General features: G+C 36.2%; 1 protein-coding gene across 1 annotated transcript in view; it reads right to left on the bottom strand.

The window, feature by feature from the left end:
- PRKD1 (protein kinase D1) overlaps window positions 1-15229 on the bottom strand; it is a 323089-nt gene that overhangs the window by 52158 nt on the left and 255702 nt on the right. The window contains 4 exon segments of the mRNA XM_055309335.1: window positions 670-793; window positions 2271-2475; window positions 4646-4723; window positions 4893-5103. Coding sequence (XP_055165310.1) covers window positions 670-793; window positions 2271-2475; window positions 4646-4723; window positions 4893-5103 — 618 coding nt within the window.

The raw sequence follows: 15229 nt of genomic DNA, 5'->3' as shown, positions 1-15229 counted from the left end.
ACAAATAGGAGGTGGTGAGGAAAGCACTGAGAAAGATGCTTGTTGCCAATGTCAATTAGTTCAACAAAAATGAAGATCACTTTTTTCACTCTTACACACATGTACAATCCCATTCATCACCTATCAGAAAAATCTGTAGTAGTGAACACCCCAGACTACATTTAAAAAATTAAAACATGTCATCTTTTATCTAATAAAATACAGGATCATTGCTTTCCCAAATAGGTCAGTTTTTAAGTGAAGACTTAATTAAGGATTTTAAAAGTATATAACAGTTATCATTATTTCTTCTCTCCCTAAAATGCAGTGTTGTTATTTTTTTTAAATTCCGAATCACAAAGGAGCATTCTGAAAGCACAGACTGTCATTTTTATGACTGCTACAAAATAACAGGAAGACATTCAAGTTGTTTGGAGATCATCTCAAGTAACAGAGTTAAATGACTTTGTTTCCCTGACACTGCTGTCTACACTTTTTTCTAACTCAGCTGCTTGCTCAACTACATCCGACACCCACAGACTGTTAACATGGTTCCACCTAATCCTATGCCATGCCTGAGCAGAGGTTTGCTCCTGGTAACTCACACGTCCCCCAGTCTTGACAAGGCATTAGCAATTCTTCTAATGAAAGCTAGCAAGCTGAGAGAAAGTTGCTGACTGTGGGTCTTACCAGTGTGTCCTTGCTGGTGTAGTGGACCATCCATCCTTCTTTCAACACTGTGCTGCTTTTCCTCTTTGTGTGTTTGACAGACTGCACTACTCTCATGAGCGGGATATTGTTGCTTGTTGATGGACTTGAAAAGTCAAAATATTTTGGGAGAGAAATGTTTTTAGATACAGATCTTTTCCTGCACAAAACCTTATTTCAGCTATTTCAGAGTGAAAGTCAAAAAACATTCACAACCCATTTTTGGTGAAATGTATTGTCAGAATACTATGGTTCACAATCCGCATTACTCTGAGTGATAGGCACTTTACATGTACACTTTAAGAATCCTGAGGCAGGATAATAATCACCTTAGTTTTTAGGTTGAACTGCGTGGTGCTCAGTTTTCGGGTAAACATCAGATAGATTACTGTCTCAGTGTACTGAGGCCACAGTATTCAGAATCACACATAAAAGCTTATTTGCTTACTTATCACATACTACAGGCAAAATATTATTCATGTGCATATCATACAACATGAATCTAAGTCTGAATAATTTCATAAAAAATAGAATCTGTTATTTAAATTCTCTTTTAAATAACTATTGTTCATAGAATTATGTTGATTCTTCATCTTTCTTTGCCTTTCCTTTCTGTCTTTGTCTGTTCCTGTCTTCTTCCCTAACCCTTATGTATATATGCAAGCACCTCTCCCAACAGGCCCCCCGACCTTGATACTACAGAAATGTATACCTTCAAAAGATAGTTCTGTCACAAGACTAATATTTTCCAGTATATTTCTTATGCCAGTAAATGGAAAAAATCCAATTATTTTATTACTCTACTCTCATGAACAATTTCAGTTTGCCAGTAAATATGGCATTTGTAAAATGGACACAGAAGTTTGAACACAGAGAATGGGAAACTTTTTCTGCAAAGGACCAGGTATGAACATTCTTAAGCTCTGCAGAATACTTAACTCTGCCATTGTAGTGCAAAAGTAGCAACAGACAATATGAATGGTCATTCCTATATTTCTTTTATTTTTTATTTATTTTTATTTTTTTGCATGCCTATATTTCAATAAAACTTTATTACAAAGCAGGCAGCAGCTTCATTGGCCATAGTGTGCCAATCCCTGATATAAACAATGGGGATCATCTAGTAATCAAGAAAAATAGATGATTAAACTCCAAATACAAAATTTCACATCACTTCTGAAATAAAACAAAGAAGAGTAAGATGTAGACATACGTAATATTTGTATTAGGCCCAGCTGTAAGATAGATGGTGTCCACTGAGGTTGGCCCCTGATTTTTGCAAGTCTACACAATGATCTCTGAGTAAAAACTAATTTAGTGGTAAACCTGTGGTTTGCAAATAGGAGTATCTCTCACATGCCAAAGGATCACAGAAAGAGGCAATGCTAGGAAAGGATGCAAAACTACACCTCTCCAACGTACTCCGGACCTCCTTACTCCACTGGCTCTCCTCTATGGTTCCTCTACAGTTCATAATCAAATCAAGGACACACTTTAAATTTCTTTTTCAAAAGATTAAAATAGCAAAGAATCTTAAAAAGTAAATCCCCCTGCTGGAGTGAGGCTGGGAGTGCGGCCCTCACCTGATGGTTCTATTGGAGTCCTCAGGGTCGGGATCTGGGTCCTGCATTTCCCCACTGTCATTCTGGCACTCTGCCATCACCACCTCAGCATCTTGAACCATTGCCTCTTCCATGTCATCCATGAGCCCACTGTTCCTTTCACTGTCGTTGTCATCACTCCCTTCTTCCATGACCACATCCGATTCTGCCCCAGGGCTAAGCAAATCTAAAAAATTGTTTTGCATCCATGAAGATAAGCCTGGAATCCTAGAGTCAGGGCTTAAAGAGAGTCAGGCAATCCTACAACATATCGATTGGAAGCTCTAACAAAATATTTATTTCAAGAATTTATCTTCTCTTTCTTAAGTTTTAATTCACAAGTATCTGAAATTATCAGAGGATGAAAATATTTTACAAGCAGATGTTTCTTTTTCATGCCCCTAAGCTTAAAACCATAAAAAGACATAACAGCCATGGCAGGAAGCCAAGGGGGGATAGAGGCAAAGTTCTAGGAAGCAAAGTGATACCAGGAATGAGTGAGAAGGAAACTGGTCTATTTCAGAAGCACAGCCCTGGTGGGAAAAAAGGGATACATAGGAGGATGAGGGAAATTTTCACATGCAAGGAGACTCAGGGTCATTAATTCTTGCTATACCAGTAACTTTTTAAATCACGGATTCCAAAAAATAAAAATTAAAAAAAAATCATGGATTCCAATATATTACATTGGTCACATAAGCAGCAGCTTTTAAATACTTAAGATATTTGATATTTGAAGTAATACTGAATCCTGTCATCATGCATTTGATGGTAATGCAATAAATTATAATTACAGTTGACCTTTGAACAACATGGATTTGAACTGTGTAGGTCCACTTACATACACACAGATTTTTTTTGATCAATACAGTACTGTAAATGTATATATTCTTCCTTATGATTTTAATAACATTTTCTTTTCTCTAGCTTACTTGATTGTAAGAATATATAATACGTGTAAATATAAAATATGTGCTAATCAACTATGTTATTAATAGGATTCTGGTCAACAGTCAGCTATTAGTCAAGTTTTGGGGAAGCCAAAAGCTCTAGTCAGATTTTCAACTGCACGGGGGGTGGTGGGTTGGTGTCCCCAAACCTTGAGTTGTTCAAGCATCAACTGTACTTACTAATACAGAGTACTTATTTTAAAACCGGATAAGAGATCAGGGACCTCAGCCTGCCAACCTTGGGAAATTCACATTTTACCAGATTTTTTAACTGTACGGGAAAATGCAATTTCAAAGTAATCAACAATATCAAAAACTGCACTGTTTCCCCTTCATTCCAGTTATCAAGAACATACTGACGTTTCCTGGGCCTGAACAAAGTCAATTCCACATGCCAGAGAAAGTGGGAACACTGCCAAGCTTTCCATTTGGCAGCTAATTCATGAATCTTCAAGGCAGAAACTAGCTTAGGAATGCTTTCCTGGAGAGATTTCCCTTTTTTTTCTAGGTATATATTTCTTCTAGAGAAGAAAGTTCTAGAGCAAAGATAAGCATTTATTCTTCAGAGTTTTAGCAACAAACTACTCAATTTGTTTCTCTGGTCTTCTTTCTGTCCATGACTATTTTCTCCAGAGGAATCACAAAACTGACATTAGACTGAAGGTATAAAGCAGTCCACTGTCTAGAGAAAAAGTTAGCGTGGGGTACTAAGTCAAATATTTTGCTAAGACTCCATTAAGAATACTACTTGGGAAGAAAGGACATGGTATTTTTCTTAGGAGTTAATTTTTCAAAGTTAATGTTTACAGTTAATTTTTATAATTTTTACAGCTAGAGTTTTACGAAAAGAATATTCCCAAATATAAAAAACAATATATATTTTTAATTGGCTGAATAAAGTTCTTTTTATTATTATTAAAGATTCAAGTTAAGAAGTACACATATAATGGATGAAGGAAGTGGGTGATTATTTCCTGATGGGTCAGTCTCAGATTCTTCCCTCCCTTGACAGGGAAAAAAAACCAAATCTTTGTCTCAATGTTTGGAATGAGAAGGATGGAGAAAAAGAGACTGACAGCTATAACTTGCAGGCAGTCCAACATTTTGTAAATTTCTGAACAAACTAGGGAAGGAGTTATTAAGAAAAGTTATGAAGGAAATTCTGGACATTCAAGTCTTCAGTACTAGCTGTGCACTACATAAAAATCAAGCAAAGCTTTTTGGTTTTTATCAAAACTCAATGACGAGTGCTTTTTCTACAGTAAAACAGAACAAACCGAGCCCGTAACTTACTTTGGGCTTGGTCATAAGTATCTCAACAGAAAAAAAAAAAATTCTGCTAAGTCATTATGGACACACTCTTGAACAGGGAAGAAGCATGGATGTGATTACTGAACTTCAACTTACCTCCATTAATGGTCACTTCGCCAAGGCAGTTATTTGGTACTTTTGATGCACAACGTTTGTGACAGTTGAATCTGCAGTCTGATCACAATGATTGTAAAAGGAAAAAAAAAAAAAAACAACAACAAGAATTCAACATAAAGAGAAACTGTGAACTAAGAAAAAGAACAGTAATTTCAAATAGATGAGGATTACTTTCCAGATCAAAGTCTGGTTGGTGACAAGTGTCCAGTGGCAAGATCCTCCTTACCTTTGCACTGCAGGCCCTGCCTGAAGAGCCCCTTGAGAAGCTTCTTGCAGTACTGGCATACCGTGGGCCTGGTGTACGAGTGGATGACAAACGTGTGTGGCACTTTCACTTTAGACATCAAAATCTTGTCGAGCTGAATTGGTCGTCCAATGTATGACTGAGAATTTGACCTCTTCTCTCGACCAATAAAGGACTCTGATGGTGACTTTTGCTATATGTTTTAAGTACAATAAAGATAATAAGATGTAAGTGATGACTTGATTTATATATACATATATACATTTCTTAATTGTTTTGTTTTGCTGTTTAGTGGTTTGATCCACAAGGAAATAAACTAAAACTATGTTTCTCTTATTTGATGTGATTTATATCATCTTTACTTCTCATTTGACTTACTTTATTTTTATAGTCTGAAGAGGATTAGAGATCAGAATATTTGAACCTGATTTCTAGGACTTTCAAATATTGGATTTTAAAAAGTAACAGTATTAGTTGCAATACAGAAGTATAAAGTTGAAAGCGAACACAAAATGGTCCTTCATCCCACTGCACATGTTATTTCATTGACATTTTCTGAAGTATTACGTGCATGTGGTGAAAAAAAGGCAAGCAGGTCTGCATAGTACATCACCTGAAAAGTTCTTACAGTTCCTCTGAAGTTCCTCAAAGAAAAAATAAATATGGCTTGATATTATTCCCCAACCATATAAAAGTGAAGGGTTAAAATTATACTATCATTTTTATAATTAAAAAACAAAGCAACTAGTGGATTGTACAAAACACACAAATATGGGGGTTTGGTTATAATTCCATCTCTGTGTACTCATGTCTCTCATTTTAAAATTATTTAATCAGCCCAGTACACAGATTTATTTTTATTTTTTTCAGATTTCTTTTTTAATTAAGTGAATTAAAATTAACTGGTTTCTGTGTCTTTGGACAATTTCATGTAGCTGTTGATATCATGGAAATGTACTTAGTAATGATCAGAGTAAGTGTATTTTGTAATTATCAGAATAAAAGAGGCACTGAGTTACTTTTTAACACTTTTTATACTTATATATCTCATTTATTAAACTCCTAGCCTTGGTAATCATTGTGCAAGGCACCTCACAAGATAGGCCTTATAATCTAAGGTCAAGGTATCTAAGCCCATACAATTTAAATATATTCTTTTGGGTCAAATGTTAGATTTGTGTGCCTCCAGACCCTTTATTATATTCCTTAGTTAGTTTCTGATTTGGAATGGCTACTGACAAGATGAGAAAAAAAATCATATTTATGTACAATTTCCACCCATTTCAATGCCTCTCAGCACCAAAAGGTAGCACCATTTGTTACCAAACAGGGAAATTTTAATTTGCAGACTTACTAGCTGCAATAAAAAGAAATTTGAGATGAAGTTTCACATAGGGATATTATGTCTACAGTTAAATTTATAATTGCAATCTTATAAAAGAAAACTATAAAGGATAATTACTCTGGAAAGGTTCAATTCTTACAGAGAAGTCTAGGGAGCTTATAAAGATAGGCCAAAGGTTTGCCAAACCAGAATCATGAATATGAATATAATGAATAAATATCTTCAATGGAATTGAAAAGTAATTAAATCCACAGGGTTATGTCTCAGTTTTATGTGTCCTTGTTGAGTAACTGTAGCTAATGGTCTAGTTTTAAGCACAGACAAAAATGAAAATTGGTATTTTTCCATAGTTGGAAAGTTTCAATGCTCAGAATAAAAGCTGACCTGATGTCACACTTTAAAATGTTCCCAGATTTGGAAAATCCTATGAAAAGTTGACCAAATCACTCTTCAGCTATTTTCCTTAATTTAGGATCCCTAACTCTAGGCTATGCTAACAGAACTAGTTTCACAAAGGACTATTTACTATACCATGGAGCAAAGTCACTTAGAAGAGCAAGAGGTAATCTGATAAATGGAATGTTTTCTTCTTATCCAACATGGTAACATTCACATAAACACTGCCTTAAACTACAAGTCATTTCCTTTATTACCTTCAAGGCAGGATTACATATGGAATTTTGAAATGTTATGTGAGTTTACAGAAGAGAAGTTAGCTGTCACAGGGGCCCAGAGACTGCATTATACACATACTCAGGCAATAGTGAGATTCACATAGACACATGTGTGCTTGGCACAGAATAACAACTCACAAATTCTATAATTTATAGTGTCAGAAATTAAGACTTTAATAGCACTTAAGATTTAACAGCAATTTAAGGTTTTAGTAGCATTAAAAAGAATGCCCTTTTGGCATTCATGACATTTTAAAATTAAAATCAGCTAGCATCATGACCAGAAATACTGTTATCTTTTCTTATAGTTCTAAATACATTAGTTATTTTCAGGGTAGCCTATGTTTCTAAATGAAAAAAATAAAGCTTTAAAATCTTGAGATCGGTTGCATGCATGGTGACTTACGTGGGAACTGGTTTACTGCTAGAAGGAGCTTATGTTGTGTAATTTTACTGGATAACAAACACTTTGGGAAAGGAAGAATGAGAAAGGCTTTAAAAGTTTTGATTGCAGAGTTACATCTATGCTTCCGGAGTGTACACACACACATGCTTGTGCTCTTCCCTACTAGCATGCAAATCTCAGGGACTAAGACAAAAAAGGAATACTGGGTCACTATTTGATAACTTTGTAAGTGCTTATGAGATACTTATCCATTCTTCAATCAAAATGCAAAAAAAAAAAAGGCCTTCACTGATACATAAGATTGTAAAACAGACAAAAGCCTATGAAATAAGACCATTGCCTTGTAATGCACATTTATCATTGTTTATGTAAATTATAAATAACCAACATTTCTGTAATCCTGCCAATCATCCCTTCAAAACTACTTCTAATGATGTGAACACAAACTAAACATTCCTAAGGATTTTCAGAATCAGTGACACATTTTTTATTAATAATTAATATGCAGCTACCATTTTAAGCCAAAAAATTAATTTCAATTATGTAAAGTTTTATTTGAAGGTATGTATACTAGAAAGCCATAATTATAGTATTTTGTTTGTTGTATCAAGTTACAGAGTAGGCAAAATTTAGAAATTGGTGATGTTAAAAAAAAAAACCTAGATGCTTAACAAAATTTCACTGATCTAAATCCAACTAGCTTGGTCTTTAAAATAACTTCAACATTGGGCAGCCTGGGTGGCTCAGCAGTTTAGCGCTGCCTTCAGCCCAGGGAGTGATCCTGGAGACCGGGGATCAAGTCCCACATCAGGCTCCCTATATGGAGCCTGCTTCTCCCTCTGCCTCTCTCTCTCTCTCTCTCTCTCTCTCTCTCTCTCTCCCTGTCTCTCATGGATAAATAAATAAAATCTTAAAAAAAAAAACTTCAACATGAACTTAGATTTCGTGGTGAGTCAAAGGAGTAATGTTGACTTAACCAAATTTTTGTGCATGTTGACACATTATCATATAAAACAAATAGTACTGTTTTATTTCTTCCTTAATTTCATATTTTTTACTTATTTGTATAATTATAATGTGTACAGTCCTTTATGATCTTTCTTTCTTTTAGCAGGCTCCATGCCCAGATGGATCCCAACATAGGGCTTGAACTCTTGGCCCTGAGATTAAGAGTCAGATGCTTAATGGGCAGCCCCAGTGGCTCAGCAGTTTAGCGCTGCCTTCAGCCCAGGGGTGATCCTGGAGACCCAAGATCAAGTCCCACGTCAGGCTCCCTATATGGAGCCAGCTTCTCCCTCTGCCTCTCTCTCTCTCTCTGTCTCTCATGAATAAATAAATAAATAATCATTTTTTAAAAAAGAGTCAGATGCTTAATCGACTGAGCCACTCACATTGCCCCATAAGATCTTTTTTTTTTAAGATCTTTCTTTAAAATTAACTCTTATAAAGAGAAAATTCCTCTTTACCCATCAACCACTAATGAAGGTTCTACAAGGTTAAGTAAATGGTGTTTAAATTAATTTCCACTGTTACTTGCTGTTCCAGTTTGGCACCATGTATTTGGTGAACCTGAGCAACCTGCAGAATGTTTTTTATAGGAATAGGGAGGAAAGTATGAAATGCTCTGGAGAGGGAACGGCTACATTTTGTTTCATTCTGCCTCATTATTATGTTCAGAGCAAAAACTGGCTCAAAATTCACAGAACAGATCTCAAATTCCCTTCTCTATAATTATGGTAAGCACATGCAGGAGGACTTACTTCTAAAAATTCACATTTCTACATTGGCCAGCGGTATTAGGAATTGTTCTTTTCCTGAGTGGAGGAGTTTAGATAAAGTTACAGGTGTGCAACTTTTGTGAGAACTGACCTAACTGTGAAGTAAGGTATTGGGGTGCATGTGTATAAATGATTTGATTTGATTTGGCAAAGTTTAGCTGATGCAAAGTACACAGATCTCTTCTCTGTTCTCGGTGTAAGATGTATCACATCAAGGAGAGAAGGGAATATAACAGAATAATTATGAAAGCTGAATTTTTAAAGCCAGGATTAGAGATTAAAGATTACAGAGATTAATTTTTAAGCCTGTAGTGTTGTGAAGTGTCTGTAGCATTCTTATGCTAACAGTATTCGTTTGAAATTACAAAGTTAAAACTATATGCACTGAACACCTAATTACACAGACAATATACCCTGCCTCTCTAGAGACTGAAATTTGTTTTTTAACCTGGTATGCTAAATTAATTACTCAGCAACTTTGGAACCTTCCCAGGAAATGATTGCTTAGATTACATTACGGAAACTCCAACTGCCAGCACTGTCATTAACATTTAACAGGACTCTGAAACCCTTTCCCAACAAGGTATATTCCACTCCATGGCTCAAAATGAATTCTTTGCATTAATAAAGCTGGAAAACAGTGAGGGAGGAGTTGCCTTTCCTTGTCGTTTGCTTATTGCCATTGATGTAAAAATCAAACATAAGATTTTGGAAGATAAAAGTCACTTTACAAAATGCCTGGCTCAAATGAAAACTTCAGCAGTATTAAATTGTTTATATTTATTAACTAAAATTCACTTCACAGCCTCATATTGGGAATGGATTTGGGGTGATATAAACTCCCCTTGAGTTAAAAAGAAACAGAAAAATAGAGAACACTTTAGCATATATGTCAACATCCTTTTTGGACTCGTCTTAATCATTAGAAAATAAGCTTCTAAGAGAAGGACACTGTCTTAATCATATTTGTCCTCTGTTAATGGAAGAAGTGCCTGGTACATGATAAACAATAAACATTGCTTGAACTGAGGAGCATTAATGTTTTCAAGAAGTAATTGCATGGAAATGATGGATGCAACATTTCAATAGAGATATTCAAAATACAACTATCATATAAGCCTCTTTTTAAACGTAATATGATATAGGTTGTGACTTTGACATATTTGGTTTGCAGGATTTCAATTTTAAGACCGTACAATTGGCTAAGGAACATTTTTCACTGCAATTGCTCTCTATATTTGTCTGTTCCTCACCTCTGCTTTGCATATCCAACACGAATACAAACTCTGTCAAAACTCTAGACAGAGAGGGACAGTAAGTTAAATACTTGTACGTTGTTAAGATTGGTGGGTAGCCCTCAGTATCAGGGGTACCATAGAGAATGGTGGAGGCTATGGTAAATTGGAGGACAGGTTCAGAATAAAAGGAATGACCACTGCTCATAGACTGCCATGTGAGTATGTGAGCCCAGTGTTGCCAGGCCTCTGAGTTTTTCAAAAGCAGAAAATCTAGTTGTTTTAGGAAATAACTCTATTTCTAAATGTTGGGAATTCTGAAAAAATATTTGAAACACTGTGCCAGTCAACTTACTTAGGGAATAAATCTGGCCCATGGGGATCTTTAGACCTGTGAACTAGATAGTAATATAAAACACTTTGACCTTTATATGTGCCACGCTCCTTTCATAGCACTTTACGTGCATTCATTCATTTAAACACCACACCCACTAGTGTTATGGCCCCATTTTACAAATAAGAAAACTGAACCTAATTTGCCCCAGGTCCCCCATGATGTCAGTAGCAGAACTCTGAATTCAGGGGTAGTCTCGCCCCAGGTGATAATAGTGATTCCTCACTCCTTAACCCCTTCCAGCTCTTACATCCCCTGGTTTTATGCAAATATGAAAGTAGAAAGTATTTTCTTCCCTTCAAAGTCATAACGGAAATATTCATGGGGGGAAAGTGAGAATAACAACATGTTCTACACGCTGAAATGCAATGTGAAAATACTGTGAGTCCCTTAACCCTGACATACAGAAGAGACTTTCAACCAGCATGTCTGTGTTCGGAGGATAGCATCTGAGTCATGCATGTTTTCTAGAACAAAACAGCAAACTGAACAAACAGCTTCTATTGTATATGCATCACTCAGTTGTCTGCCTACTTTGCTATTCAGGTGCTGTTATACTTAAAAGATACTAATGCAACTGTGTAAAAACATCCAATCAAGCATTAATCCTTTATTTCAGAAGTTTAAGATCTAGTATTTTGGACTATCATTCAAAGAACTGTGCAGAATAGCGCCTTATGATAGTTCTCTTTTACTGCCATCATGATTGATCTATTTAATTTAATAAGAGTTTCCTGGGGCAAATCTTACCTGAATGCCCCATTCAGATGCTGCAGGACATAGACCAGTAAATACATCTCTGTGCCAAATAACTTTAAATCTAATAGAATTCTGGATACAACATAAGTTATTATCAACAATCACAACATGTGCTCTTCCCTTCTTTCTGTGTATGTGGTTCTTTCTCTTTTATTCTTCAGATTTCAGTTCATATGTCATCTTCTCCGAGAGGCCTCCAGACCACCCAACTTATTGCTCACTCCCTGTTCACACTCTGTTACTCTCTGGTACACCAGCCTGTCTCCTCCAGAGCCATTACTACAGCCTGCAACTGTCATATTTACCTATTTGCATATTGGATTTTTTATGGTTTCCTTTCAATAGGAGTCTTGAGGAGAGAATCTTAATGGTTTTGTTCATCACTGTGTTGCCAACTTCTGAAATACTGTCTCACACAGAATAAGTACCCACATATATGAAAGTTCGAAGAAAAAATAAAACACCCCCATGGGGGAGGCAAAGGTGTCATTCAGAAAAGACGCTTCCTCAAGAATAAGCAGTTGGGGTGGCTCAGTGGTTGAGCCTCTGGTTCAGTATCTGCCTTCGGCTCAGGACATGATCCCGGGATCATGTCTCTCTGGGGCTCCCCGCAAGGATCCTGCTTCTCCCTCTGCCTGCGTCTCTGCCTCTCTCTGTGGCTCTCATGAATAAATAAATATTTTTTTAAAAAAAGAAGCATTTGGTATGCACCCTGAAGTGAGTCTTGCCATGAATGACTATGTTGAGATTACCTAGAGATTTTTTATATACTCTGATACCTGTTTATCTCTCTTGGAAATGATTACCTAGCCTTATCCCTAGTCTCTGATAGTAAAACACTGAATGCTCAGTCTGAGGCTACTTTCTGAAGCAAAAAGAAACAACTTCTCTCAGTAGCACTTAGATGAACATACTACCTCTCACACAAGGAGTAAGGGATTTTCCAATACAGATGATGAAACATCTAAAGACCCCTAGGAAATGGAATTCACTTGGAACACTTATGTTTCCAAGCCCAGCACTTCACTGAGTAGAGGGGAGGGTAGAGTGTTTCCCTGACTTTCCTTTGTTCAGTGCTATTCTGTTACAATTCTGATTCTACATCCCTTGAACTGCCTCCAAGCAGATCACATAAACGAGTTTGGTTCCTCACTCAGTTGGATACTCTAAGTATGTAGAGCATAAATAAAAGCTAATCAACACCTTTTCATAAAAAGTGAAAAGAGTTGCTATAGGGCAGGAAAAAAAAGTGTGCCCTTGCTTAGTGGTGATCGATGCTGTATTTTACAGCAGAGAAAGCATTTCTTAATGTTTGCTGCAATTTGTGAAAGCTTTCACAGTAATTACATATGTATATGTAATCTCTTATTAAAAATACAAGGTGGTCTGGATTTTTCTGAGTGCTAAAGTGATCTTGAGAGTTACAGTAACTTTTTTATTGCATCACTCTTTGGGGGGTAAACAGAAATGAAGGGTAAAGGAACTTTATTATTTGCTTAAGTGATCCACCCTTGGCAGGGAAAGTACCAGAGCTGTTCAAGAATTGTTGCAAATTACAGGCACTGTTCTTTCAAAATGTCAGTTACCAACATCCTACAAATGGTGGGATCTTGGAGGAAAGGGGAGACATAATATTAAGATTACCTCTCTTTTTACTTAAAGGCAATGTGACCTCAATGCCTTGCCTTGCCTTTATTATGTAAATGTACATAATAAAAAGGAGCATTTCCACTGAGGAAGAAAATAATTTTGTATGTCAACAGCTTCTGCTTTGGGGCTTCAAATGTCAGAACTGGTCTACACAGAGAAAGTGCGCTAGATTATGTGGAAAAATCAAGAATAGTGATGTTAGGAAAATACATTCTCATAGTATCTGACCCTGCCTAAGTTGACAAAGGGCTGGTTTGGGTTTATGAACACAGGAAAGCTAAATGAAATGATCTGGAAAGAGGCTGTCCCATTGATGACTGCCTTAGAAACACCAAGGAAAGGCATGCCAAAAACACAGTCCAAGGCTACAAAGGCTAGCCTTTCTCCTCAAAAATAAGTATGACTTAGGGACTCAAGAATAACTTTATAGTATCTTATAGAATCAACCTATAACACTAAATGGTGAACACATAGCGCTGTGTGTATAATGTGTGTGTGTGTGTGTGTGTGTGTGTGTGTGTGTGGACTTGTGCTTCAGAAATGTGGTAGAACCAAAGACTGGATTTTGATGTGATTCAGTTAAGAAAGAGAGAAGAATAAGATGAGACTTTTTCCTCATCAATTTTTAGTTTAAGAAAGGAAAGCACTACCTTTATAAAATCATACCACTCAGTGGTATTTTCAATGTACAGCTACAGAAAACTAGGTACCACCAAAAACTGGACTGTTAGGAGGAAGAGGTATATATATATATTTGTTCATAACTTCTGGGCATTGCTTCATCTTACATTTCACTATATTTATTATCAAAGTGGCAATACTTTTACTCTTCTTGAGAAAGCAGATATCAGATGAATCAGAAATATCAGAAATATGAGAAAACCATATCTAATGAAGCAAGTAAAATCATGTATGTAAATATTTCTGAAAGCACAGATAAATACTTTAGAAGCGGAATTATTTCTCAAGTTTCTGGAAGACTAATTTATAATACCAATTCCAATCTTCCACTTTCCGTCCAATTCATTATTATTTCTTCTAGACAAAACTTTATTTCCTTTTTTCTGGGTAGAAACATTCATGAGGATATAAGCTCTCAAATTTAACGCTGTAATCTTTCTTTTTTTCTTTTTTTCCATAGTACTCAACTAAGAGCTCACTAGGACCTCAGAATCATGACTGGTCAGGAATTAAGTAAGAAGAGACTGAATTGTGGGCAGGTCTGGTATGACTAAATTAGACTAAACAAATGCCTATTATTGATAACAAGGGGTGGGAGGCTATCTTATATCGTAAGGTAGGGAGCAGTGTTTTGTGTCTTAAAGCAAAGCTGTTGGAAGTGTTAGGCAAGCTATGGTCTCGTTTTGAAGGCAACATAGGCCCTCAGAGCCTGCTTTAAAGATCAGTAAGTTAGTTCCCAAGACCTATATGCTTGTAAGTGTGGGCAAGTGGTAAATGTCCCACTTCCCCAGGGCAGTTCATGAAGAATGCTCCTGAAGTGTTTACATTTAGAGTTACACATCTGGAAGTTTTTGTTCAGAGCATGAATTAATAATGTACATATACGAAGCCAGACACACTGAATGAAATCAGGCAACAGCTGATTAGTAACACGTCAAGTAGACCACACACTCTTAATTTTACTGAAGGGCTCCTTCCTGACAAACCCACCACTGCATATACTCTTCTAACTCTCAGGGGGTGGAGATGTGCTGGTTCAAGAATTCTTGGATGTGTTTCCTCACTGAATGTGTACACTACCCAGGTCAGAATCTGGAGAAATAGTTTACACAATCATCAAAAGAAATCTTGTAATATCTGGCAAATGTACTGCATGGATGTTATGGGGCATATTTACATGGAAAAATGACTTTTTAATTCAGATGAATCACTAAGATTCCTGGAACCCCAGAACCCAAGAGTAATAACAATTAAAGTCTCTATTTCTAGATAGACTTTGCTACTTTGGAAAATATCCTGGAAAATATTTATTTGGTTAGAAATATCATCATAGTTTCATTCAGGATTAGAAATAGCTTTTTTTTTTTCATCGTTTGCTCATTTGAAAAGAATCTATC

This window comes from Nyctereutes procyonoides, unplaced genomic scaffold, assembly GCF_905146905.1.
Source record: "Nyctereutes procyonoides isolate TBG_1078 unplaced genomic scaffold, NYPRO_anot_genome, whole genome shotgun sequence".
Lineage (NCBI taxonomy): Eukaryota > Metazoa > Chordata > Mammalia > Carnivora > Canidae > Nyctereutes > Nyctereutes procyonoides.
This window is presented reverse-complemented; position numbering and strand designations above follow the sequence as displayed.